This window comes from Salvelinus fontinalis, chromosome 6 (assembly GCF_029448725.1).
Source record: "Salvelinus fontinalis isolate EN_2023a chromosome 6, ASM2944872v1, whole genome shotgun sequence".
NCBI lineage: Eukaryota > Metazoa > Chordata > Actinopteri > Salmoniformes > Salmonidae > Salvelinus > Salvelinus fontinalis.
Genome location: NC_074670.1, coordinates 54,253,421 through 54,280,665, shown reverse-complemented (window position 1 = coordinate 54,280,665; position 27,245 = coordinate 54,253,421). Strand labels below are relative to the sequence as shown.

At 42.8% G+C, this 27,245-nt stretch overlaps 2 protein-coding genes across 5 annotated transcripts; one reads left to right on the top strand and one right to left on the bottom strand.

The window, feature by feature from the left end:
* The first annotated feature begins 27 nt into the window (after positions 1-27).
* On the top strand, positions 28-20,489 carry LOC129858144 (nuclear cap-binding protein subunit 1). 4 transcript variants are annotated; one of them, XR_008759983.1, is made up of 24 exons: positions 29-197; positions 1,505-1,593; positions 1,729-1,829; positions 1,935-2,091; positions 2,211-2,318; positions 5,168-5,289; positions 5,530-5,599; positions 5,883-6,098; positions 6,219-6,316; positions 6,440-6,503; positions 6,591-6,701; positions 6,956-7,083; positions 7,185-7,259; positions 7,400-7,503; positions 7,830-7,952; positions 8,044-8,146; positions 8,337-8,430; positions 12,876-12,979; positions 13,155-13,272; positions 13,693-13,836; positions 14,025-14,138; positions 14,229-14,435; positions 19,371-19,517; positions 19,810-20,489. XR_008759983.1 is itself a non-coding variant. In XM_055927147.1 (22 exons), exons 1-22 carry the CDS (start codon positions 164-166, stop codon positions 14,340-14,342), a joined length of 2,388 nt encoding a protein of 795 aa, XP_055783122.1. In that variant the 5' UTR covers positions 28-163; the 3' UTR covers positions 14,343-15,108. The 4 variants fall into 4 exon arrangements, 2 of the variants coding, with proteins under 2 accessions (XP_055783122.1, XP_055783121.1); XR_008759984.1 differs by lacking the exons at positions 19,371-19,517; positions 19,810-20,489 and adding an exon at positions 15,041-15,108; XM_055927147.1 differs by lacking the exons at positions 19,371-19,517; positions 19,810-20,489 and having other exon boundaries at positions 28-197; positions 13,696-13,836; positions 14,229-15,108.
* Positions 15,080-26,943, bottom strand: LOC129858145 (solute carrier family 49 member A3-like). Its single transcript, XM_055927149.1, has 10 exons — positions 26,526-26,943; positions 20,919-21,077; positions 20,152-20,368; positions 19,615-19,691; positions 19,353-19,490; positions 17,454-17,570; positions 17,153-17,305; positions 16,840-16,997; positions 16,637-16,749; positions 15,080-16,056 (listed from the first exon to the last, which is right to left on the bottom strand). The coding sequence occupies exons 1-10, from the start codon at positions 26,682-26,684 to the stop codon at positions 15,767-15,769; spliced, it is 1,581 nt and encodes a 526-aa protein (XP_055783124.1). The 5' UTR covers positions 26,685-26,943; the 3' UTR covers positions 15,080-15,766.
* Between the last annotated feature and the right edge of the window lie 302 nt (positions 26,944-27,245).

The window sequence follows — 27,245 nt, the reverse complement described above, 5'->3', positions numbered from 1 at the left end:
AAGTACGTCCGGTCAACCTCCGCTCCGGATGTGCTTCACTTGAATCTGACCACTATTGAAAAGCTCAAAGCTTGATAACTAATCTCATTATCTCGAAAGATACTGTTACCATAATCAATAAGAAGCAGCATACAGTTACTAATCCAACGGTGTCAATAATAAAATGTCTAGAAGACGGCACAGTGACGGGGATGATGGTAAGTGGTCGTTAGCTAGCTAATTCGAGGCCAAAGTACGTTAGTTAGCTTAACGGTCGCTGAAGCCAGCGTGAGTTGATGCTGCTAGCTCTGTAGTCAATGTGCAGCATGCTAAATTAGCTAGCTACCTTGCGTACTAGTTAAATCACCATAGTGATTAACTAACGTGATAAGTTATTTGACTATCGGTTCATACATCAATGTGAAACACCAAACCAAGTATTTTGCAAGTCACATTGGCCGTTTTCCAACACCCCATGATTGGCTAGCCTGATGGGTTAACATAGCCCTTGCTTTTAGCCGGTTAGCTAGAAATTGTCTAGCTAGTTAGCTACCTAACTACCCGTCGTCCACCATCGTATGTAGCCCTATCCTACCAGCGGCAAGTAGTTGTCTAGCGGTTAAGCCAATAACCTAAAGGTCTCTGGTTCGAATCCCCGTGCTGATTAGGTGAAACATGTGTCCTTGAGCAACACACTTAAACCTAATTGTTTCAGGGTCGCCGTCAATAATTGTTGATCCCTGGCCGAGGCTGTCTCAGGGAAAGTGGAATATGCTAAAATTACATTTTCATTTTGAAATGGGACAAATGTAAGCACCCACCTAATTATTATATATTTGTCCTACAAATCATTTATATATTGTCTTGTTGTTAACCACTGTGATAAAGTGATAATCAGCAGTTGAAACAATAAGAGGTTACCCAGCCCCTGTTTCGATACAAAGCTGAGGGATGGGGCTGTTGAAATGTAACCACTCTCAAATTCATAGACATAGCTATGGATGCAAGGACCATCCATGATATCAGCATTTATTTGTTTTTCATCTAGTTTGTTTACAAACATTGGAGTTAAACAAGCTTCTATTTTGGGTTTTGATGGGGTATGCAGTTGAATTAAGCTCATGAGGTGTTTATAAGTTATATTAGTCAAGAATCAATGGGTACATATCATTCATTTATAAGTCCAAAAATTGATTTAGCAACTGCAGATGGCCCCTTTTTAACTAAATGTTGTTTTTGGGGCACATTTCAGACCTTGGGGGTGCTTGCAACTAGTGATGTCAAAAAGTTGTCTCTCTAGCAGGCTTGTAGCCTCTGCCATTTACCCCACAATGGATCTGCAAAATAATGATTTGTGAAATTAACTAGTAGCCAGCTACACTACTGTAAGATAATGTTTTTAAAGAGAGAAGAATTTCACATGTCAGTGAGTTAGCACAAAAGGTTCAATTGAAGGAAGGGTCCATCTCAGACTATCTGTTCCATCTCACCGTCATCCATCATGTATATGTCCATCTCATTCTAGGTGGCCAGTCTCACAAAAGAAGGAGAACGTCTGAGCCCGTTGAGATTGAGGATCGCCTGGAATCACTGATATGTCGAGTGGGAGAAAAGGTAATAGGGCTTTTCAGTAGGTGTGGGTATGTTTTCTGGATGATGTGTGCATTTTGTCACTCGCTATACTGTTGTCTGATTTGACCCCTGAAATCACCAGATATGCTGTTTTCCAACTTCTTCATTCATTTGCAGAGTACCTCTTCCCTGGAAAGCAACTTGGAAGGTCTCGCAGGTGTATTGGAAGCGGACCTCCCCAATTACAAAAACAAAATCCTGCGCATCTTGTGTGCTGTGTAAGCTATTCCAAGTTATTCTAATACATTTTAAATACTTTTAGTGCAGTCATAGGTACAGTACAGAAAGGTTCCACATTCTAATTGTGTGTCTTGTTTTGACAGGGCTCGACTTCTACCCGAGAAGCTGACCGTGTACACAACACTAGTGGGCCTTCTCAATGCCAGGAACTACAACTTTGGCGGGGAGTTTGTGGAGGCCATGATCAGACAACTTAAAGAGACCTTGAAGGCCAACCTGTACACCGAAGCTCTTTACCTAGTAAGTGTTTGGTGCCATAAAATAATTGGTCCACAGATTCACCAGGCAAATTTAGCAAGGGTCTCTCAAAAACAATTACAGGTGCATTTCAATAATGTTTGACACACTCTTCTCTCCAGGTGCGCTTCCTCTGTGACCTGGTGAACTGCCACGTGATCGCTGCCCCCTCCATGGTGGCCATGTTTGAGAACTTTGTTAGCGTCACTCAGGAGGAGGATGTTCCGCAGGTAACATGTTATTGATACATTTTAAAGCCATGAATTGTATGCAAGTTCACTCAATGGCCAGTTTATTTGGTACGGTCATCTACTACTGGGTCGTACCCCCTTTTGCCTCTACAACAGCCGGGGCATGTAAACATTGCTCAGTTGGTATCAAGGGACCTAACGTGTGCCAGGAAAACATTCCCCACACCATTACACCACCAGCCTGTACCATTGACACCAGGCAGGATGGGGCCATGAACTCCTGCTGTTCACGCCAAATCCTGACTCTGCCATCAACATGACGCAACAGGAACCGTGATTCGTCGCACCAGGCAATGTCTTTCCACTCCTCAATTGTCCAGTGTTGGTGATTGTGTGCCCACAAGTTGTGCGTTCCGAGATGCCTTTCTGAGCACCACAGTTTTACTGCACCTGTTAGCTTGCACGATACTTGCCATTCTTCTTTGACCTCATCAACAAGATTTTTTCGCCCCCAGGACTGCCATTGGAGATACTGGAACCGATGCACCTGGTACCGACAATTATACCACGCTCAAAGTCACTTACAGTGCCTTTGGAAAGTATTCAGACCCCTTGACTTTTTTCACATTTTGTTACGTCACAGCTTTATTCTAAAATTGATGAAATTGTTTTTTCCCCCTCAATCGACACACAATAACCCATAATGACAAAGCAAAAACAGGTTTGTAGAAATTCTTGCTACTTAAGTAAATGTGATATTCTTTTTTTTTTTTAAAGTTTTCAGACCCTTTACTCAGTACTTTGTTGAAGCACCTTTGGCAGCCATTACAGCATCGAGTCTTCTTGTGTATAACGCTACAAGCTTGGCACACCTGTATTTCTGAAGATCCTTTCAAGCTTTGTCAGGTTGGACGGGGAGTATTGCTGCACAGCTATTTTCAGGTCTCTCCAGAGATATTAGATAGTGTTCAAGTCCGGGATCTGCCTGGGCCCTTTAAGGACTTTCAGAGACTTGTTGCGAAGCCACTCCTGCGTTGTGTGCTTAGGGATGTTGTCCTGTTGGAAGGTGAACCTTCGCCCCAGTCTGAGGTCCTGAGTGTTCTGGAGCAGGTTTTCATCAAGGATCTCTCTATACCTTGCTCCGTTCATCTTTCTCTCGATCCTGACTAGTCTCCCAGTCCCTGCCGCTGAAAAACATCCCCACTGCATGATGCTGCCACTACCATGCTTCACCGTAGGGATGGTGCCAGGTTTCCTTCAGACGTGATGCTTGGCATTCAGGCTAAAGAGTTCAATCTTTTATTTAACTAGGCACGTCAGTTAAGAACACATTCTTATTTACAATGACGGCCTACCAAATGGCAAAAGGCCTCCTGCGGAGACGTGGGTTGGGATAAAAAATAATTAAAAAACACATCACGACAAGAGACAACACAATGCTACATAAAGAGAGACCTAAGGCAGCAACACAGCATGGTAGCAACACAACATGACAATAACATGGCAGCAGCAGGCACAGAAAACAGCACAAAGGGCAAGAAGGTAGAGACAATAATACATCACGCAAAGCAGCCACAACTTTCAGTAAGAGTGTCCATGATTGAGTCTTTGAAGAGTGAGATAAAACTGAGATGTGTGTAACCTTTTATTTAACTAGGCAATTCAGTTAAGAAATTCTTATTTACATTGATGGCCTACCTAACAGTGGGTTAACTGCCTTGTTCAGAACGACAGATCTTTACCTTGTCAGCTAGGGGATTCGATTCAGCAACCTTTCGGTTACTGGCCCAACGCTCTAACCACTAGCTACCTGCCGCCCCAATAAAACTTATTGGTTACATCAGACCAGAGAATCTGGTTTCTCATGGTCTGAGCGTCTTTAGGTGCCTTTTGGCAAACTTCAAGCGGGCTGTCGTGCCTTTTTACTGAGGAGTCGCTTCTGTCTGCCAAACTGTACCATAAAGACCTGATTGGTGGAGTGCTGCAGAGATGGTTGTCTTTCTGGAAGGTTCTCCCATCTCCACAGAGGAACTCTAGAGCTCTGTCAGAGTGACCATTGGGTTCTTAGTCACCTCCCTGACCAAGGCCCTTCTCCCCAGATTGCTCAGTTTGGCTAGGCCGCCAGCTCTAGGAAGAGTTTTGGTTATGCCAAACTTATTCCATTTAAGAATGATGGGAGGCCACTGTGTTGTTGGGGACCTTCAATGCTGCAAAAATGTTTTGATACCCTTCCCCAGATCTGGGCCTCGACACAATCCTGTCTCAGAGCTCTACGGACAATTCCTTCGACCTCATGGCTTGGTCTTTACTTTGACATGCACTGTCAGATGTGGTACCTTATATTAACAGGTGTGTGTCTTTCCAAATCATGCCCTATCAATTGAATTTACCACAAGTGAACTCCAATCAAGTTGTAGAAACATCTCAAGGATGATCAATGGAAACAGGATGCACCTGAGCTCAATTTCGAGTCTCATTGCAAAGGGTCTGAATACTTTTGTAAATAAGCTTTTTCAGTTAAAAAAAAAAAAAAAAATAGCAGAAATAAAAAATGAACCTGTTTTCCCTTTGTCATTATAGGGTGTTGTGTGCAGATTGATGAGGAAAACATGAATTTAACTCATTTTAGAATAAGGCTGTAACATAACAAAATGTGGAAAAAGTCAAGGGGTCTGTAGGACACTCGTTATGCCCATTCTAATGTTCAATCGAACAGTAACTGGATGCCTGTCTGTCTGCTTTATACAGCAAGCCACGGCCACATGACTCACTGTCTGTAGGAGCAAACCATTTCATGAACGTGGTGTACCTAATAAACTGGCCACTGAGTGTGTATATACTGTTTAGTGTGACTATTGGTGCATTTTGACTGTTTTATCTCTTCCCAGGTGCGTTCGGACTGGTTTGTCTATGCTGTACTCTCTAGTCTCCCCTGGGTTGGGAAGGAGCTTGATGAGAAGAAGGACGTAGAGATGGACCGGCTCCTCAACCAGATTGACGGTTATCTCAAGTACTCTTTCTTTCTGTCTTCCACTATAGTTTGGTATTTACTAGTCTTTACATTTGAGTCATTTAGCAGATGCTCTTATCCAGAGAGACTTACAGTAGTGTCTTTCTGGCTCTTTTGTTGAGGAACTGTTTAATGACGTAATGCAATTTAAATTCATGAGTATTTTGAGGGAGACGCCTTTGTCAACTGCACTAAATAGTGGTGAGATGATCCCGGTGACACCGATCTACTGTTTTTCAGGAGGCGACTGAAGACTCATGTCCCCATGCTTCAGGTTTGGACGGCAGAGAAGCCACACCCACAAGAAGAGGTAAGTTGTTTTTATTTATTGTGTTTTTATTTGTCTGGCCAAGTATTGACTCAGTGTTTTTTTAAGACCCTATTCTGGATTTTCTATTTAAGACCCTATTCTATTTTCTTACCTTTGAACACTACATTGTTGAGGAAGAGCTTGTAAGTAAGTTGTACTGTAAGCTGTACTGTTTACATCTGTTCTATCCTGTACAAGCAGACAAATACACTTTGATTTGAAGTAGGAGATACCAGTGTTGATAAGTATTATATTCCATCACCACCACCTCTCTCTCCCTCAGTACCTGGACTGCCTGTACGCTCAGATCCAAAAGCTAAAGAAGGACCGCTGGCAGGAGCGCCACATCTTGCGGCCGTACATTGCCTTTGACAGCGTGCTGTGTGAGGCCCTGCAGCACAACCTGCCACCTTTCACCCCACCAGCCCACATGCCCGACTGCCAGTACCCCGTGCCCCGCGTTATCTTTCGCATGTTCGACTACACAGATGCCCCCGAGGTACCGTGTACCATTCCCTCTCTCAGACCAGTCAAGAGTACAGAGAAAGAAAAACGTTTGGGAATGGGGTTGCCTTTTGGAATGCTCTGAACTAGCCTTTCTTCCTCTCCCTGACCACAGGGCCCTGTCATGCCAGGCAGCCACTCTGTCGAGAGGTTTGTTATTGAGGATAACCTTCACAACATCATCAAGTCCCACTGGAAAGAGAGGAAGACCTGGTGAGCTGTTGTACATTCTAATGGACTTCTTAATGTGTCCTCTTGTTGTTCGAGTTAGTCATTTGTGATTGAGCAAATGTGAGAGGACATTTTTTTAAATATATATGTTCTTTTTTATATCAGTGCTGCGCAGTTGCTGAGCTATCCAGGGAAAAACAAGATCCCACTCAACTATCACATTGTGGAGGTAAGTGCATTACTGCTTCATACCAAGGAGTTTTATCAATTGGAGAACAGGAACTTAGTTCACTTCCATTCCTCTGTCTTCTGCCAGGTGATCTTTGGAGAGCTCTTCCAGCTGCCCTGTCCCCCCCACATCGATGTTATGTACACCACGCTGCTCATTGAGCTCTGCAAGCTGCAGCCAGGCTCCCTGCCCCAAGTTGTATCCTTCACCCCGCTACTGGGACACAATATTTGACTACTTCAGGAATGCATTTTTCTTCTCTGCCCAAAAATTGAATACGGGGTAAACTAGGGTACACAAAATACCACGGGGAAAATTCAGAAATACGGTTTTCAGAGATCCTACTTTTTTAAACCAGTAATTCAACCATAATTGTTTTTTGTCAGGCTTGGATACTTGTTTTACATCACATAAATAGTGATAGTTAATTAACCTTAACAGCCTCCTCCCAGTTGGCCCAAGCCACAGAGATGATGTACGTGAGGTTGGACAGCATGAACACTATTTGCATAGACCGACTACTCAACTGGTTCTCCCACCATTTGAGCAACTTTCAGTTCCGATGGAGCTGGGACGACTGGTAAGATCAGCTGTCTTCATCAACTGAATTATTTGATGTAGTTGGAATCACTCCTTATTATGGTTACGGCAATGCTCATCTGTTCACGTTCATCTCCAAAGGGTGGACTGTTTGGCCCTGGATGCAGACAAACCCAAGCCCAAGTTTGTCAAGGAGGTTCTGGAGAAATGCATGAGGTATTTCCATTCAGATCCACTACTGCTGTGTTGCACACAGCTTGTTTTAGATCATACATAGGGATGGATATGTATAGAGATGGCTCTCCTCAAGTCTGTCTCTAGAAAGTGACCAATGAGCTTCTGCTCTTCACCTCCAGGCTCTCCTATCATCAGCGGATAGTGGACATCGTCCCTCCCACTTTCTCAGGACTCATCCCAGCCGACCCCATCTTCTTTTACAAATACCAAGATGAGGCCAACAGTAAGTACAGCGCCTCTCCAAAGGTTTAATTTCTGTAAGATGCTGTCTGTTGGTTCAGCATAGCCTGGGGACTAAGATGACTCTAATGTGCTTGTCTTTGTGAGCATGGTTTATTGAAAAGTTTTGGTCTGCCATTTGGTTTTCTGTTGTATTGTAGATGTGTTGCCTTTTGAGTGTCAACCTCAAAGAAGCCCCAGGGGTACCACTGCACATTCGTGTTATCCCAGTGAACTAAATACGGTGTGCACCGTCTTCCTTTTCTGTTGAACTCTTTGATGTAAGCACCATCAGAAATACAACATGACTACACCTCTGCCTTTGTCCAGGTGCGCTGCCAGGCTATGCGGTGGCGATAGCGGTGGGCAACGCCATCAAGAACCGGGCCTCCAACGAGGAGATCCTCACCGTGCTCAAAGACGTGCCGAACCCCAACCAGGAAGATGACGACGGTCAGTTAGCCCCCGAACACACTCATCTTCTGTGTTCCTATTGGGATATGTTCTACTCATTCTCACTCACTCCTCCTTTGTCTGTTTCCAGATGAGGGCGAGGGCTTCAACCCCCTGAAGATAGAGGTGTTCCTGCAGACCCTCCTCCATCTGGCTGCCAAGTCCTTCAGCCACTCCTTCAGTGCCCTGGCCAAGTGAGTGTGCCTGTTCTTCCAACCCACACCTTCCATTCCTGTGCCCTCCTCTGCTGTGTGCCACAGAAAAGGGTGGCATTGTTCAGTCTTGAGGCTTAGTGTAGCATTGCTATGCTACTAGGCAGTTGAATGAACACACGTGCTTTGTCTGTGTGTACAACATCTAAAGTGTCCTGTTTCTGTCTCCCAGGTTCCATGAGATCCTGAAGGCCCTGACGGACTGTGACGAGGGCAAGCTGCATATCCTCCGGGTGGTCTACGAGGTCTGGAAGAACCACCCACAGGTTAGAACCGGCCCATTCACCTACACTAGAACACTCATTTCCCCAGAGTTAGAAGAAATGTGTTTATTTTTTACAACCAAATCTATTTTCCTTTTTTTAAATGGCATGTCATTGAAGAGTCCAGACACCTTATTTGTAATTTCACATTTTAGAGAAACTTACCCCAAACAGCAAATCGCTTCCTCATCCTCGTTGTGTAGTATGTGGGCCATGAAAAATCTGAACAAAGGCTCCAAAAACACCTAAAATACATCATTTTAGAAACTGCAAAGCTCTCAGTATAGTGATGCGGGTCTTTAGATGTTGTACACATGAAATTATGTCCGAACTTTATCCGCAACGCTATATTCCATTTTGTTGCGGCTCGAGTAACACCTCTCCGTCCATTTGACAGGTAACTGCCAAAATAAAGGAAACACTTGAGTAAATGAGGGATACAAAGCATATTGAAAGCATGGGCTGCTTCCACACAGGAAGTTCCAAACACTTGTAGAAGGAGCATTGAAGCTGTTCTGGCCGCTCGTGGTGGCCCAACACCCAATTTTTTTATTTCACCTTTATTTAACCAGGTAGGCCAGTTGAGAACAAGTTCTCATTTACAACTGCGACCTGGCCAAGATAAAGCAAAGTAGTGCGACAACAACAGCAACAGAGTTACACATGGGATAAACAAAGTACAGTCAATAACAGAATAGAACAATCTGTATACAGTTTGTGCAAATTAAGTAAGGAGGTAAGGCAATAAATAGGCCAATAGTGGCGAAGTAATTACAATTTAGCAATTTACACTGGAGTGGTATGTGCAGATGAGGATGTGCAAGTAGAAATACAGGTGTGCAAAAGAGCAGAAAAACAAATATGAGGTAGGTAGTTGGTTGGATGGGCTGTGTACAGCTGCAGAGATCGGTAAGCTGCTCTGACAGCTGACGCTTAAAGTTAGTGAGGGAGATAAGTCTCCAACTTCAGTGATTTTTGCAATTCGTTCCAGTCATAGGCAGCAGAGAACTGGAAGGAAAGGCGGCCAAAGTAGGTGTTGGCTTTGGGGGTGACCAGTGAAATATACCTGCTGGAGCGTGTGCTACGGGTGGGTGTTGCTATGGTGACCAGTGAGCTGAGAAGGCAGAGCTTTACCTAGCAAAGACTTTTAGATGACCTGGAGGCAGTGGGTTTGGCAACGAATATGTAGCGAGGGCCAGCCAACGAGAGCATACAGGTCGCAGTGGCGGGTAGTATATGGGGCTTTGGTGACAAAGCGGATGGAACTGTGATAGACTGCATCCAATTTGCTGATTAGAGTGTTGGAGGCTATTTCGTAAATGACATCGCCGAAGTCAAGGATCGGTAGGATAGTCAGTTTTACGAGGGTATGTTTGGCAGCATGAGTGAAAGAGGCTTTGTTGTGAAATAGGAAGCGATTCTAGATTTAACTTTGGATTGGAGATGCTTAATGTGAGTCTGGAAGGAGAGTTTACAGTCTAACCAGACACCTAGGTATTTATAGTTGTCCACATATTCTAAGTCAGAACCGTCCAGAGTAGTGATGCTAGTCGGGCGGGCGGGTGCGGGCAATGATCGGTTGAAAAGCATGCATTTAGTTTTACTAGCATTTAAGAGCAGTTGCAGGCCATGGAAGGAGTGTATGGCATTGAAGCTCGTTTGGAGGTTTGTTAACACAGTGTCCAAAGAAGGGCCAGATGTATACAGAATGCTGTCGTCTGCGTAGAGGTGGATCAAAGAATCACCCTCAGCAAGAGCGACATCATTGATATATACAGAGAAAGGAGTCGGCCCGAGAATTGAACCCTGTGGCACCCCCATTAGAGACTGGCAGAGGTCCAGACAACAGGCCCTCCGATTAAGACAACATGTTGGTGTTTCCTTTATTTTGGCAGTTACCTGTTGCAGCAGGCTCCACGGAAAATGGAACCGCTCAAGACGGCTCGAGGAGCGCAAAAGGGAATATAACATTTAGGATTTATTTCGGAATGACACATTTTCATGTGTACAACACCTAAAGACCTGCATCACTATACTGAGAGCTTTGCCGTTTCTAAAATAATGTTTTTGTTGCGGTTTAAGTGTTTTCATGGCCCCATACTAAACAACAAGGACGAGGAAGTGATTTGCTGTTTGGGGCAGTGGTGTAAATTACTTAATTAAAAATACTTTCAAGTACTACTTAAGTAGTGTTTTTGTGTATCTGTACTTTACTATTTATATTTGGCAACTTTTACTTCACTACATTCCTAAAGAAAATGATCTACTTTTTACTCCATACATTTTCCCTGACCCCCAAAAGTACTCGCTACATTTTGTATGCTTAGCTGGACAGAAAATGGTCCAATTCACACACTTATCAAGAGAACATCCATGGTCATTACGACTACCTCTGATCTGGCGGACTCACTAAACACATGCTTTGTTTTTAAATGATGTTGACGTGTTGGAGTGTGACCCTGGCTATCCGTAAATAAATAAAAAAAACAAGAAAATTGTGCCGTCTAGTTTGCTTAAAAACCTCTTAAGGATTGGACCCTTTTTTTCAATTTTGGCCTAAAATGACATACCCGAATCTAACTGCCTGTAAAGGATATGCATGTTCTTGATACCATTTGAAAGGAAACACTTTGAAGTTTGTGGAAATGTGAAATTAATGTAGGAGAATAACACATTGTTTTTTTGTACCATCTTTGAAATGCAAGAGAAAGGCCAGAATGTATTATTCCAGTCCAGGCACAATTTAGATTGTGCAATCTCTGTTCAAAATGTTGTATCAAGACTGCCCAAATGTGCCTAATTGGTTTATTAACAATAATAATTGTGCACTCAATCAATCAATTTTATTTTATATAGCCCTTCGTACATCAGATAATATCTCGAAGTGCTGTACAGAAACCCAGCCTAAAACCCCAAACAGCTAGAATGCAGGTGTAGAAGCACGGTGGCTAGGAAAAACTCCCTAGAAAGGCCAAAACCTAGGAAGAAACCTAGAGAGGAACCAGGCTATGAGGGGTGGCCAGTCCTCTTCTGGCTGTGCCGGGTGGAGATTATAACAGAACTATGCCAAGATTTTCAAAATGTTCATAAATGACAAGCATGGTCAAATAATAATCAGGAATAAATCTCAGTTGGCTTTTCATAGCCGATCATTAAGAGTTGAAAACAGCAGGTCTGGGACAGGTAGGGGTTCCATAACCGCAGGCAGAAGAGTTGAAACTGGAATAGCAGCAAGGCCAGGCGGACTGGGGGCAGCAAGGAGTCACCACGGCCGGTAGTCCCGACGTATGGTCCTAGGGCTCAGGTCCTCCGAGAGAAAGAGAGAAGGAGAAAATTAGAGAGAGCCAAGATTTTCAAAATGTTCATAAATGACAAGCATGGTCAAATAATAATCAGGAATAAATCTCAGTTGGCTTTTCATAGTCGATCATTAAGAGTTGAAAACAGCAGGTCTGGGACAGGTAGGGGTTTCGTAACCGCAGGCAGAAACAGTTGAAACTGGAATAGCAGCAAGGCCGGGCGGACTGGGGACAGCAAGGTGTCAGCATGCCCGGTAGTCCTGACGTATGGTCCTAGGGCTCAGGTTCTCAGAGAGAAAGAGAGAACGAGAGAATTAGAGAGAGCATACTTAAATTCACACAGGACACTGGATAAGACAGGAGAAGTACTCCAGATATAACCAACTGACCCTAGCCCCCCGACACATAAACTACTGCAGCATAAATACTGGAGGCTGAGACAGGAGCGGTCAGGAGACACTGTGGCCCCATCCGAAGAAACCCCCGGACAGGGCCAAACAGGAAGGATATAACCCCACCCACTCTGCCAAAGCACAGCCCCCACACCACTAGAGGGAAATCCTCAACCACCAACACCAACACTCTCCTCAAACAATAGCATGGTATTCTTTTACTGTAATAGCTACTGTAAATTGGACAGTGCAGTTAGATTAACAAGAATTTAAGCTTTCTACCCATATCGGATGTGTTTATGTCCTGAGATTTTTTGTTTTTACTTACAACCTCATGCTAGTCACATTAGCTCAACCGTCCCACGGGGGAGGGGGACACCGATCCCATAGAGGTTTTAATATAAGGAATTTTAAATGATTTGTTTTGATAATTAAGTATATTTTAGCAACTACATTTACTTTTGATACTTGAGTAAAAGTATTTGGTTTTAAATATACTTAAGTAGTATTTTACTGGGTGACTTTTACTTGAGTCATTTTCTATTCAGATATCTTAACTTCTATCACTGGTTTGGGGTAAGTTTCTCAAACGTTAACGTCACAAAACATGCCATTTACATCACAAATAGAGATTTGGTTGTAAAAAAACAAGTTCTCTTTTAATATAATGTTGTGAATTGTGCCGTGACCATAGATTGTATAGAGAAAGGTGAGTCTTTGGTGTAACTCAGTGTGGTTGACCTGTCTGTTTGTGCAGATGGTCTCTGTGCTGGTGGACAAGTTGATCCGTACACAGATTGTGGATTGTGCAGCCGTAGCCAACTGGCTCTTCTCCCCTAGCATGGCTCATGAGTTTACCAGGTGGGCCTTAAACCCTCTGCGTGTGCACACGCACACGTTTGCTGTGTCTTCCCTTGCTGTAAATTAAATAATGTGAATATCGATCAAGTAGTTTTCTCAGTTATCCTAATACAGTATAACTGTTTTGAAATGAAATAACTCATGGATAATCCATGCGTGGCCTTGTGGCGGGCAGGTTTTACGTGTGGGAGATTCTGCACTCCACTATCCGTAAGATGAACAAACACGTCCAGAAGATTCAGAAAGAGCTGGAAGAGGCCAAGGATAAGCTGGAGAGGCAACAGCATAAGAAGGTAGGCAGCAGGAGGGTGTCCTAGCAACCACGGCTGTAAGCAGAGCCTCTTCTAGACTTTTTAAAGCCAAGAATTAACCAACAATATTGCTCTGAATATTGTACTGATTGTGCCAGTAGTTTTCCCCCTCCCCAAGGTTTGCACAAAGCAGAATGTTCCCTTCTTGATTATGTAGTGACCTTTTTAATGGTGCCCTAGTTTTGCTGTCTAAACCTGCGTCACACGTGATCTTATCAAACCAACTAATTTAATTTGGCCTTGAATGGACACACTGTCCCTTTCAAACATTTTTGTCAGTTTAGTCTGTTTCCTGATAAGTCATCAGTACATGTCAGCATTATTACCATATTAAAGGAACTAGAGGAGCCTAACATACAAGCAAATAGGACTCTCTCGTGTCTCTCTCCCTCCATATCTCAGCAGAAGGACAGTGGAGACGAGGAAGACATGGAGAAGAACAGTGAGGATGAGGACGGTCAGCTGGAGGAGCAGATCGAGCGTCTGCAGGAAAAGGTGGAGTCGGCCCAGAGTGAGCAGAAGAACCTTTTCCTGGTCATCTTCCAGGTACTGGTCTGGATGGACAATAAAGCTTTGTGAATTTGATTAGACTGTCAGCAACATGGTTGCCTGTATTGTTTTCACTGTTCAGCCCTTTCAGTGATGACATTCTGTATGATTACAGACCATTTTCAACCTTAAGTTCTACCATTATTTTTTCTCTCGCTTCTATTTCCTCTCTTCTGTCCCTGTAGCGCTTCATCATGATGCTGACGGAGCACCTGGTGCGCTGCGAGACAGGCAGTGTGGACTTCAGCACGCCCTGGTACAAGAATTGCATCGAGAGGCTGCAGCAAATCTTCCTCATGGTAGCTACTACTCCTTCTTCAGTCAATTATTTTCCATGTAATTCAGGTTCAATTGATGTTCATTTAGTTCTTTGTTTTCCCCTTCTGCAGCACCATGTGACAATCCAGCAGTACATGGGGACACTGGAGAACCTGCTGTTCACTGCCGAGCTCGACCACCACATCCTAGCTGTGTACCAGCAGTTCTGTGCCCTGCAGCTCTGAGCCCGTACACACCAAACGCCATACTACACACATAGCCAGCTCTTGCATCAAGGATTCCTCGTTAGACCTTTTTTGTTATTTCGACTTTGTGTGGTGAGTGCCGTTCAAGGTATTAACTGTAAAATGACCATATTTTTTTAAAGTTCTTTCTTTCGGGTCCTTCTTTCGTTTTCTTTTCTCCCCCCCCCCTCCATTTTGTTGTTCATTTTTTACCACATATTACTCATAGTCCTATAGAGTACCACAGTATGACCCATAAAACCTGTCTACTTTGATGCTAGTTAGCATTTTCAATCTGTAAATAGAGCCATATCTATTGACAAGTCTCCTTGTCCGAGAGATGTACATGGTTATCAAAACGTCACACCAGGGTCAGCCTACACGAAACAGACTTTATTTTAAGTGTCTCAAATTCCCTATGGGAAAAATGAATGGTGGATAAACGTTTGGAACCATTTCCCTGTTTGACCGCTAGGTTTTATGGGTGTTATGACACCTCCACTGTGGGGCTCTATTAAAGTGGATCTTTTAAAAACCTGAGGTTGCAAATGGGCAAAAAGCAGCAGGCGAGTCTGAATCCAGAGTGCTCTTTTTTATGTATTTTATGTGAATGGAAATTGGGAAACAGTTAAAACTGTAGTCTTCTGTTGGCCATTGTGTAACGTTTACATTTCCTGCACTTATTCCTTTCCTCTTAGCCACCTCTTCAAGGAAAGAAAACAATGACTGACATGGAATTCAATAAAGTGGTTAATTTAATAACTTATTTTTTTGTATATTTACGAGTAGTTTAAAACGTCACTTAAACACAATGTATAAAAGTGGAACAGACGTGGCAACTTATGTATCTGGATTTGTTTTATGAACTAGTCTACCTTTTTGTATGCTTTTGGGGTGTAAACATGTCCACCAACAAAAGTATAATTCCATTAATTCTAGTCAATTCAGTTTTTGGATTTCTTTTGCATGTGAAATATGTCCACTTTTACAGAGCAGAAATGACTTCAACTCTGCTCTGCTTCAGGACAAAGGTGCTATTTGGTGCATACCTGTATTAAAAAGGAAAGCCCAGTTTACCACCACCATAAAATCTAATCATTCACTTCAGATGATTACTGTTACATTCTAAATGCCTTCCTTACCATTGCCTTACAATAGTAATCAGACATTTATAGGGTATTTCTACTAGTCTCGGAAACCTAGACCTAGGAGCAATTTGTCCTCTGTCCCAGCTGACGCATTGATACATTGTGAGAGGCAACCCGCCTGTCTAGATACTATAAAGGAATGTATTGGTAAGTCAATACATTTGGCCTCTTGTGAGTTGGCGTGCTTCCGAAATGATGCCAGTGAGGTGGTCATCTCAACAGCAGTTCAGTTAACCACTGGCCTGTTCCTCCTTTTGGTCAGAGTCTTGTGTGTTGTTAGTTTGGCTTGTTGTTGGAGTCTGGCGGGTCGTCAGAGTTTGTCTTGTTGTTGGAGTCTGGCGGGTCGTCGGAGTTTGTCTTGTTGTTGGAGTCTGGCAGGTCGTTGGAGTCTGGCGGGTCGTCGGAGTTTGTCTTGTTACGGTTTGGCATGCTGTCACAGGTTGTCAGAGTTGTCTTTTTTCCACTAGCCTGTGCCTCAGCGTCCAGTCTCCTGTACTCCGTGTGGAAGAAGATAACAAAGCAGCAGGTAAAGGCACTGCACAGACCTGCCATCACCAGCATGGGCACTGTGGAGAGAAACACACAGAGTCAATGACGCGCTAAGCCCATTGCCAACAGCAACTAATCACAGTGTGTGTGTGTTCTAGAGAGAATCACACCGCTAGAGCCACAGGAAAGCCCCATATCAATGAGGATTTCATTATGCCATAAATAGAACTGAGAGCAGCAACATAACATCCATCGTCACTGTGTTTTGGCCTTAATGTCTAAAAAGTGGATCTGCTTCCTTTACCAGAGGAATCATGCACGTCATTTCTTTTTGGGAGGGGGAAGTAATAGCAACATTCTATGTCACAAACTAGCTTGTGGGGGCACCTGTCCCCTCAATTTCAATGGGCATGATGCATCTGCTACTAATATTTTTAGCTGTGGCAAAGCATGTGTGATTTAGAACACAGTTTCAATTTCAGCCACAAGTTTGGTCCACCATGTGTGTTATTTGCATACAAATGCAAAGTCTAAACTGCTAACAAAACAACTAATAGCTGTAATTGCCTGTGAATTTGAAAGGTGGGCAACCAATTGTGCCTCAATTAGCATACAATTAATTTATCCTGCTGATACACATGGCAGTTCTTAACTTACCCCTCCAACTCAAGGCTGCATCTCCTCCTGCAGAACAGGTAGAGAAGGGCGAGTCGGCCATTGGTTTGGTCAACCCCTGAAGAAGCAGTATATAGATAACTGACTGGATCTGTCTGGGGAAAAAACAAGCACATGCTTATTAACATAAGCCTGTATTTACAGTCTTGATCTTCAGTGTGTGTTGTCCTTGTATCAGACAGTACCCTGATATGAAGATGAGGCCAGCTGAGGTGGCCTCTCCAACCGGGTAGGAGCACTCCACAGACAACTCCATGGCAACCGGGTAAATGGAGAAGCCGAAAAAGCCAAAGAGCGAACAAACAACGACCAAGGCTATTCTCTGATTGCGCATCTGAGATACCTGGTAGGGGGAAACGCACAGGGATGAGGTGTTGTCTACACCACGCATGCACACACAACTGCAAATATATCCTATTTTCTTCCAACTTAGAAAACTGTTTCATCATCACAGTGCTTCATGAAGTACAAGACTGATGACCTTTGACCTGTACTCACCACTGAAAAGGCAATGCAGGCCAGCGCTGAAAGGCTCATGTTAACCTTAGTGGCCTCTATAAACTTCTTGGTTTTGTCGACGTACAGTCCCAGGAAACCAGCCCCGACAATACCGAACACAATGAAGAGACCCCCGCACAGTCCTGCAAAGTCCTAACACAACACATTGTTTCATTCATTATTTTGGTGAGATGGTGAAAATATTGTTCAGAAAACAGAATCATGGACCATAATCTTTCATTCATTCTTTTGCAATGAAAAAACGAATCTTGTTACTTTGGGATCATAAGTGGGTGCTTACATTAGGGTACCCTCGGACACACATGATCTGCTCCAGCAGTGTAGAGAAGCAGGTGAATACAGCGATCCCTGAGCCGAAGCACAGCAGGAGAATCATGTAAGCCTTGTTCCTCAGCAACTACAAAGGAACAGGAGGCAAACGGGGGGTTTCAGATGCTCGTTTCATACGATTGCAGTCATGGATCATTCAATGCAAGATATAGGCCACTACCTCTCTTAGATGAAGTATGATTAAAACTGAATCTATGTACAGTCGTGGCCAAAAGTTTTGAGAATGACAAATATTAATTTTCACAAAGTTTGCTGCTTCAGTGTCTTTAGATATTTTTGTCAGATGTTACTATGGAATACTGAAGTATAATTACAAGCATTTCCTATGTGTCAAAGGCTTTTATTGACAATTACATGATGCATAGAGTCAATATTTTCAGTGTTGACCCTTCTTTTTCAAGACCTCTGCAATCTGCCCTGGCATGCTGTTAACTAACTTCCGGGCCACATCCTGACTGATGGCAGCCCATTCTTGCATAATCAATGCCTGGAGTTTGTCAGAATTTGTGGGTTTTTGTTTGTCCACCCGCCTCTTGAGGATTGACCACAAGTTCTCAATGGAATTAAGGTCTGGGGAGTTTCCTGGCCATGGACCCAAAATATCAATGTTTTGTTCCCCGAGCCACTTAGTTATCACTTTTGCCTTATGGCAAGGTGATCCATCATGCTGGAAAAGGCATTGTTCATCACCAAACTGTTCCTGGATGGTTGGGAGAAGTTGCTCTCAGAGGATGTGTTGGTACCATTCTTTATTCATGGCTGTGTTCTTATGCAAAATTGTGAGTGAGCCCACTCCCTTGGCTGAGAAGCAACCCCACACATGAATGGAGGATGCTTTACTGTTGGCATGACACGGGACTGATGGTAGCGCTCACCTTGTCTTCTCCGGACAAGCTTTTTTCCGGATGCCCCAAACAATCAGAAAAGGGATTCATCAGAGAAAATGACTTTACCCCAGTCCTCAGCAGTTCAATCACTGTACCTTTTGCAGAATATCAGTCTGTCCCTGATGTTTTTCCTGGAGAGAAGTGGCTTCTTTGCTGCCCTTCTTGACACCAGGCCATCCTCCAAAAGTCTCCGCCTCACTGTGCGTGCAGATGCACTCACACCTGCCTGCTGCCATTCCTGAGCAAGCTCTGTACTGGTGGTGCCCCGATCCCGCAGCTGAATCAACTTTAGGAGACGGTCCTGGCGCTTGCTGGACTTTCTTGGACGCCCTGAAGCCTTCTTCACAACAATTGAACCGCTCTCCTTGGAGTTCTTGATGATCCGATAAATGGTTGATTTAGGTGCAATCTTACTGGCAGCAATATCCTTGCCTGTGAAGCCCTTTTTGTGCAAAGCAATGATGACGGCGCGTGTTTCCTTGCAGGTAACCATGGCAGACAGAGGATGAACAATGATCCCAAGCACCACCCTCCTTTTTGAAGCTTCCAGTCTGTTATTCGAACTCAATCAGCATGACAGAGTGATCTCCAGCCTTGTCCTCGTCAACACTCACAACTGTGTTAACAAGAGAATCACTGACATGATGTCAGCTGGTCCTTTTGTGGCAGGGCTGAAATGCAGTGGAATTTTTGGGGGGGATTCAGTTCATTTGCATGGCAAAGAGGGACTTTGCAATTAATTGCAATTCATCTGATCACTCTTCATAACATTCTGGAGTATATTCAAATTGCCATCATACAAACTGAGGCAGCAGACTTTGTGTGAATTTATATTTGTGTCATTCTCAAAACTTTTGGCCACGACTGTATAATGAGAAGTGAATGTTGAAATTGAGGGGTAACCAAAGATATTATTAAGTAGTACAGTATTGTCATTTTGTGTGTATATGATTACTACTCACCTGCATGATTCCCTCCAGGAAGGGCTCCGAGTTGGAGCTTTCTGCACTGGCTGAGGGGGGCGTTGGGGGGGAACTATCACGGATCCCAACTGTTGCTAGGAAACAGATGATGACTGCTGGTACAGCATATATGAACAGCTGGGAATATCAATGGATGAGGAAAAGGTTTGTAATAGATTAATAAATGTATAGGCAATTTAAAGTCAAAGACAATTTATCTTCATAAGGTGCTAGCTAAACTTTGTCATTTTTCTTAACTCACCAATGAAGAGATGTTGTTGGTGGTCCCCACAATCATAGGGGAAAATATGCTAGCAATAAGAACCCCAAGGGGATTTGCTGAAAGGAGAAAATGAAAAAAAGCCACTGAGGAATATATTAAAATAGGCTGGCATGGTATTGTCCTGTATTTGAAGCCAACACTACCAGACATCTGATATTCTCTTCCTACTTTCAGGAATATTGGTTCCTGTAACTGGAAAATCTAAGAACTCAAGAGGAGCAACTGACAGTACTAAACCAGTGGAGGCTGGTGCGATAAGCTATAGGAGGACCGGCTCATTGTAATGGCTGGAATGGAATTGAAGGTACAGAGTCATACATGTGGTTTCCATGTCTGATGTGTTTGATACCATTCCATTTCAGTCTTTACACTGAGCCCGTCCTCCTATAGCTCCTCCCACCAGCCTCCACTGTACTAAACATACATGGAAAGTGGTAACTCAACCAATAATGTTGACTTGACATAGGTGGTTTTAACAGAGTAACTTGTACAGGACAGCAACCATAGCTCACTCACACATGGAGGCTATCATATTGGCAGTGGCCCGCTGGTGCTCTGGGAACCAGAGCGCTGCCAGCTTGGTGGGGGTGAAAATGACCAGGGGCTGAGCCAGGGCACACAGGGTCTGGCCCCCCATCACCACGGGGAATTTGGCCGCACTGACATGGCTCCCCAGGACGCTCACGAAACGCAGCACAGCTCCCAACATGTTGAGCCACGAACCCAGCACCAACTACAGGGGAAACAGGCATGGGAGGGAACAGAATGCATGATTTAAGTTCGCGTTGACTTTGTATGTTTTTCCTCAATTGGAAGAAAGGACAAAACACAAATAAACTATACACTTGTGTGGATGTTCGTTTAAGTTATCATTTTACTGTTTGTTCTCCTATCATGTTTTATCTCTTCTGTGCAGGTGCAAACTTGTACAACAGCTTAAAATCTAAGTGCCATCTGCACATTGGCGGCTTCCTGGATCACTGACAGCACACACGCTTACTTTCTTACTATCTGAGATTTTTCAGACTCAAACATTCACACTTCACTGAATTTCCCACGTACACCTTTTTTCATGGAGATCTTGAATGCAATGTTCTTTCATTTCAAGTACTGGATATAGACTTCTCACAGTAGACAGATTATGTTTTCAGAAACAGACACGTGTGTGTACAGGCTTGTAAACAAAGACAAAGGCAGGTTATCCACAAAGTCCCATTGAGGTCAGGAGACCTCTTTTACAAGGGAGACTTGTATGGGGTCTACCTTGACCGATCTGTACATACTGTGATTCGGAGCCCTAAGGTGTCCAGCATCCATGTGGTCCCAAAGCTGAAAGGTATGGCCACCACCATATAGATGATGGACAGCCAGTTGATCTGGTCCAGGGTGACACCCATGAACTGGGCTGACTGGTCCGCCACTGGAGCAAAGGTCAGCCATAACTGAGGATACAAGCACAGGCACAAACACATTTGATTATATACAATAAATGGGGTATTACATTATCTTATCTACATCTTTATTTAGTGCTACTTGTACACACATATCTGTTCTTCATTTCCTCAAATGTACTATCTGCCCAAAGTTACAAGCAGAGAGCATGCTGTCGTGCTGCATCACAGCCTGGTACAGCAATCCACCGCCGCTGACCGCAAGGCTCTACAGAGGGTGGTACTGTCATGACTGTCCTGTGAGGATCCAAAAAGGTCAGCTCGGCAATTAATAATTTCAACCAGTCCCTCTCTCACTCACAGAGGGGGGAGGAGGGAGCTCGTGGGGGGTTGACACCTCACGCCCTGTTGTAAATTAAAGGAGAGGAGATCCAGAGAACATCCCTCTCCAAATTCACACAGGAATGTTCCTTTGTCTACACAGACAGTTTTCCCACCGAAACTCTAACACGTTCTAAAGCGAATACTGGAACAATTTCTAACATAGAATGTGGGGAATGGTCAGAGGAGATCTAAAGAATAATAATGTCATATGGGTTGTTATTTTGTGATGTCATTAAACATTTTATAAAGGAAATACTGTAACTTGAAAAGTAAATACACTATATGTACTAAGTCTCCTCCCTTAATGCTGTGTATGAAATATATGGATAAAGGTTTGGTAAAGAAATGAACATTCAGACCAGAGTGGTGTGTAGCTGCAGCTCACGTCCAAAGTGGTTTGTACTCTGAAATCTGAACACGAGGTAGAGATGAGAAGCTCACCTCCCGGACAATCACTGGTACGGCTGATCAGCTGTCCTAAGTAAACTATCTAGAAAAGCGTATTTAAGTGGGACCACTCTACTACTCTTCTCAAATCACCGTAGCACGCTACTCTCATCTCCCAATGAAAACCATCGACATGGCAGGCTAGCCTATCTTCAAAGGAGCATCGTCGATAGTGAACAACAGTGGAAGAGACGGGTCCAGACCCTTTTGGACAAATCAGAGCCACGAGCATGCCGCGGAAAGGCACAACCAAACCCTTTCCAAGAAGGCTTGGTTCCGACATAGATACACGGCGAACGGAGACATTTACACATTATTTCTTACTCCAAACGGGCAGCGGTTCGTGTGCAAAGTTTATGAATACTGCAAGAGTAGTTCTAAATGTACCCAAGTATTATATCTCTGTCCCTCTCTCTCTCGCCCTCTCCATGTCTTTTGTAAAAAGCTGCCATATTGTGTCAGTCCGCTATGGACCTTTTCTATTGTATTAAGTGTGTATGTTTATCCTGTGTTATCATTTAGTTAGCTAGTAAATACATAATTAAACCAATTTGTGTAGTACTGAATCATTTTTTTTTTTGCAGATGCATGAGGTTACAACTGTTCAGAATGATGATATGGTACGAGGTTAGGATGAATACATTGACTGTTTCATGGATGTGATAGGTAAAGACCTTAAGAGTTTAATTTGGGAGATGGTAACTCTTTAAAACATGATTAGTTTAAAATCGGGTAACAATTAAACATAGTTAGTTGATTAGATAAATAACAGTCATCAGATTAATTTAAGTAAAGCCACGACAGTGCGCTCATTCGAACGCACCATTGGGTGCACACTGGTGCGTTCGGCTGAGCCTACCACCCTCTGTACAGCCTTGCGGTCAGCGGCGATGGAGTTGTGGTGCAGCCCGACAGTGTGCTCTCCGCATTGTAACTTTGGGCAGATAGTACATCACTGGGGCCAAGCTTCCTGCCATCCAGGACCTATATAACTAGGCGGTGTCAGAGGAAGGCCCAAACAATTGTCAGCACCAAGTGTAGGTCCAAAAGGCTCCTTTTACCCCCAAGCCATAACACTGCTGAACAATTAATCAAATGGCCACCCAGCCTATTTACATTGACACCCCCCCTTCATTGACATACCTCAAGGTGAGGTATTGAAAGGTATGTCAATAATCTTGACCCCCTACCTTTTGGAGAGAAAAAGTATTACTTGTTTAACAAAATCTCTTTCTCTGAGCAATACTATTAGTATAAAATAATATAATTTCCCCATTTTTGGAGCATACAATATAGCGCAGTATATTTAATTATTTATACAGTCATCTTTATCAAGGGTGTCAATGATTTCGGACCCCACTGTATGTGATCATGTGATTAAAAGATACATCACTGAGCAGGAAGTAAATCACAACCTTGCCTTGTGGAACGCCAAGTCACGTGAAAATAGAAGTTATGACTCACAAGACATTCGCACATGACCCAGCTTTATGCTGATCTAATCAAATCAGAGGCTACTATGAAGCGTTTACATAGGCCTATTTATATTGGAATTCACTGGTCAAAATGAACATAGAGAATTCCTATACTGAGAAGTGAGACCAACCATCCCAGCCAAATGAACATTGATAGGCCTATACAACCACAGCAGGTTAACCATACAGTTTCCCTCAAAGATTACATTTTTTTTACTTTAAAGAGGACCAAATAAAACTCTCCTGAATTTCAACTTGAATAACTGAGTTTTTCTGGGGCAAACCAAAGCATCCCATTGTGTGATTGTGTGACAGTACACAATACACAGTGTCTTGACAAGAGGCATAACCAATCGGATGGAAGTGAGTTGTTCGCAGACACTGCAACAACAAAGGGATTCCGTACAATTCTATCTTTTATTGACATTCAAGAAAATCTAATTTATGCAGCTGAGATGAAGGAGTAGGTCAGCTGGCATTGGCGCACAATGCCACCACTGTCTGCTGCATATGTGAGCACAGCCTTCCACTGTAGGTTTCCACCTTTGTTGTTAAATATAACCTCTTTGAATGGATGTAGAATTCGAAGTGTCCTCAATGCAAATACTGTATATAGATGGTAGTACATACATGTATCGTGTAATTACAGTGTGGGTATTACTTACAACTGTTAAAGGATTATTTTAGATTTCTGTAATGATGTGTGGAAACAACTATGTTGACATGACAGATAATAAGATGGAATGTTGATTTGGGGGTGTATGGTGTGTATGGTTTTGGGGGGTATTTGTCCTAAGGCACACTTGCCCTAAGGCACACATCCCCTATTAAATCAATAGCCCCAGGGCTAAATCAATAGCCCCATTAGCTACATTCTCTGACATATTAGGGTGCACCATACAGTATGTCAGATAGCTGTAGAAGTCTGAACCAAATGCATTTTGACTCAATGAGTGATATGCTGAAGGAGTTCTCATGTTGCATGATGACTCCTGAAATTCCAGTGTAGGCTACTGTATTTCATTGTGGCTATTATATTTCATAGTGAAGGCGAACACACATTTTGGATGCGTGTGTCTGCAGCAGTATGTTTGGCACAAAAATGTGGCTACTCTTTCAGGGATAACTAGGCATCACATAATATACCATATTATATCAGGATCACAAACGATAGAAAGTAACCTGTAGGTTACAATACAGGTCACTAGCCAAGTTTTTCTCAGGACATGTTAGCCGTCAACAGTTGAGAAATCCAACATGGCAGGTGCTTTTCTAGGTGCTATAGAAATTGTTACATTGTTGGAACATTGTAGCAATCAGCGGCACAAACCTTGTTTCTATCCAACATTTTTATGCAAGTAAAGTAGATGTCCGATAAAAAATAATGTCCCGACAGGCCTGATGGAAACAGCAAATTTGTGAGTAAACTTTCAAATGTCGACAAAACAAAATACCCTGGACAAAATGGGATATTTTCGTGTCAGTAAAATGAATTATGCAACAAATGGCGGTGGAAACGCATGTATGCACAAATATTGATATAATAACCATCATATTAAAGTAAAATTGGAGTCACGCGATGTAATGTGTGGTCCTCCCACTACGACTTGGGAAAGCATGCAGTCTTATTAGGCTAAAGGTAAAACAAGTTACGATGAACTTCACAGGGTGGTGGTGAAAGTGCACAATGATGAGTTTGATGTTTCTTGTCATAGCAACGTTGGCCAGCAAAGCTAATGCGTTCGATACACATCATTGGGTCTAATGCCTCAATCACAGCGACAGTGCCATTGCATTTCGGGACACCAGACGTACATTCATTTGCCTTGCAGTTATTGGGCAAAATGTTATGCAGCATAATCTGGATATGTTTGCAACAAAAGTTCAACATTTACCTTCTGCTACCATTTCTCTCAAGCCGTCTACACATAGTTTGACGCAGTTTGATAAATCCAACGTATGCACCACACAGAACGCACTGCATTTGTAAATGAATGTTCTTCTGGTGTACCAAAATGCAATGCCACTGTCGCTGTGATCGAGGTTGTCTCGCTCCAGCTGTTGACATTGACTCTGAACCGGTACCACATGTATATAGCACCACTATTATGATTTACTGCTGCTCCTTAAGCATTTGTTTTTCTTATCTCTTACTTTTTTGTAGGTATCTTCTTAACTGCATTGTTGGTTAAGGGCTTGTAAGTAAGCATTTCACTGTAAGGTATTCGAATACCTGTTGTATTCGCCGCATGTGACAAATACAAGATTATTAGATATTAGATTTGATGTGCAGGCCGTCAAATCAAAGGCACTCCTTCGATATAAAGTTGTTTTTCACAAAAATGTAAATGTGTCAGTATGTCACTTTCACGAGGTTGGAGTAATAACATGTTCAGCTACACAATACATTGTCTAGAACCTACGTTGTGCCTTTAGATTTCGAGAAAATTAACAACTAAGGAAGAATTGTTGACTTCTTTGATTAACTTTCCAAACCCCAATCGAAAGCGTTCCCGGAAGTCTCTCGATGTTGCGCCTCTCAGTTTAGAAACTCTGTGGCGCAAAGTATTTCAATCAAACGTATTTCAATTGAAAGTTTTAATGCCAAAATAATATGTATTTAAGTAATTTCTTTAAAATTGGGGAAAGTAACAAAGGTAGTTTCTAAAATAAATACTTTAAGGAAGATGTTTTAATATATTTTATTTTTATGTATAATAAAATAATTTAAAAGTATGTATTAATGTGTCTCTAATAGAATAAACGTGGCAAAATAAATGTAGACATTATTAAATGCATTTCTATAGCTTCCAAAATATGTTTAACGATTGGGAGGGAGTGCCAAACTGGATGCCCGGTGGCTTCAAAACAGCGCTCCCTAACAGTCAACTAGTGTATATATAAAGCATTGGTCTCACGAACTGCTTTTTAACAGCAACAAGTCAGTTTGGTGGCAACAACAATGGTGGGGAAATTTGCATATATTCTTTATGCGGATTTGGGGAAATTTGCATATTTTCTTTATGCGGATTTGAGAATATTCGCATGAAAACCTGTTGCCAATTGGATGGAAACCTAGCTACAGATGTTACATTGCTACAAAAAGTTTTTTTTAAAGATCACATAATTCATTACTTGACAGATAACAGCCAACTTCATATGGGAGACAGCAAATGACAAGTAGACTACTTACCATAGAGTTCGAGCAATTTAGCAAGCACAGCACGAACAAAATTAACCATCTCCTCTTGTATACTTTGAATACAATACGTTTTTCGAGTATTGGATTGGGTTTACTCGGAACGACAATATGCACCCGAAATTCATCCGAGAGATTATCTTCATTTTCCATGAGTAGTATCCAGCCAGGTGCAATAGACTTTAAAACTTTTTTTATGAATCTCAAACGATCATATTGTTAAAGGGTCATGTGGATTTAAAACGCTTATGATAAACATACATTGTCTTGTCCTTCCCGAGAAAGAAACCCAACCAGCCGGTCTGAGACAGTCAACAAATCCGCCCCATATTTCGGTGAGGACAATAAAGAGACTGTAGTCGGTCAGAATCCGCTCCCTTTTTCTCGCCCCACAAATTGAGTCCTAGTGCAAGACGAGTTCAGTGCTCATTCGGGTTAGGAGCGCAACAGGGCTGTGCAAGTTTTTGTTCTAGCCCAGCACTAACACACCACATTTTATTATTCATGTGTTCAATTATTATAAACTACACAATTCATGTTCATGCTGAATTTGAGGAGTTACCATCAGATAAAGGATATGAGATCACATATGGATTATTTATGTCAATGTCAGTGGAGGCTGCTGAGGGGAGGACGGTTCATTATAATGTCTGGAACGGAGCAAATGCAATGGCATCAAACACATAGAAACCATGTGTTTGATACCATTCCCCT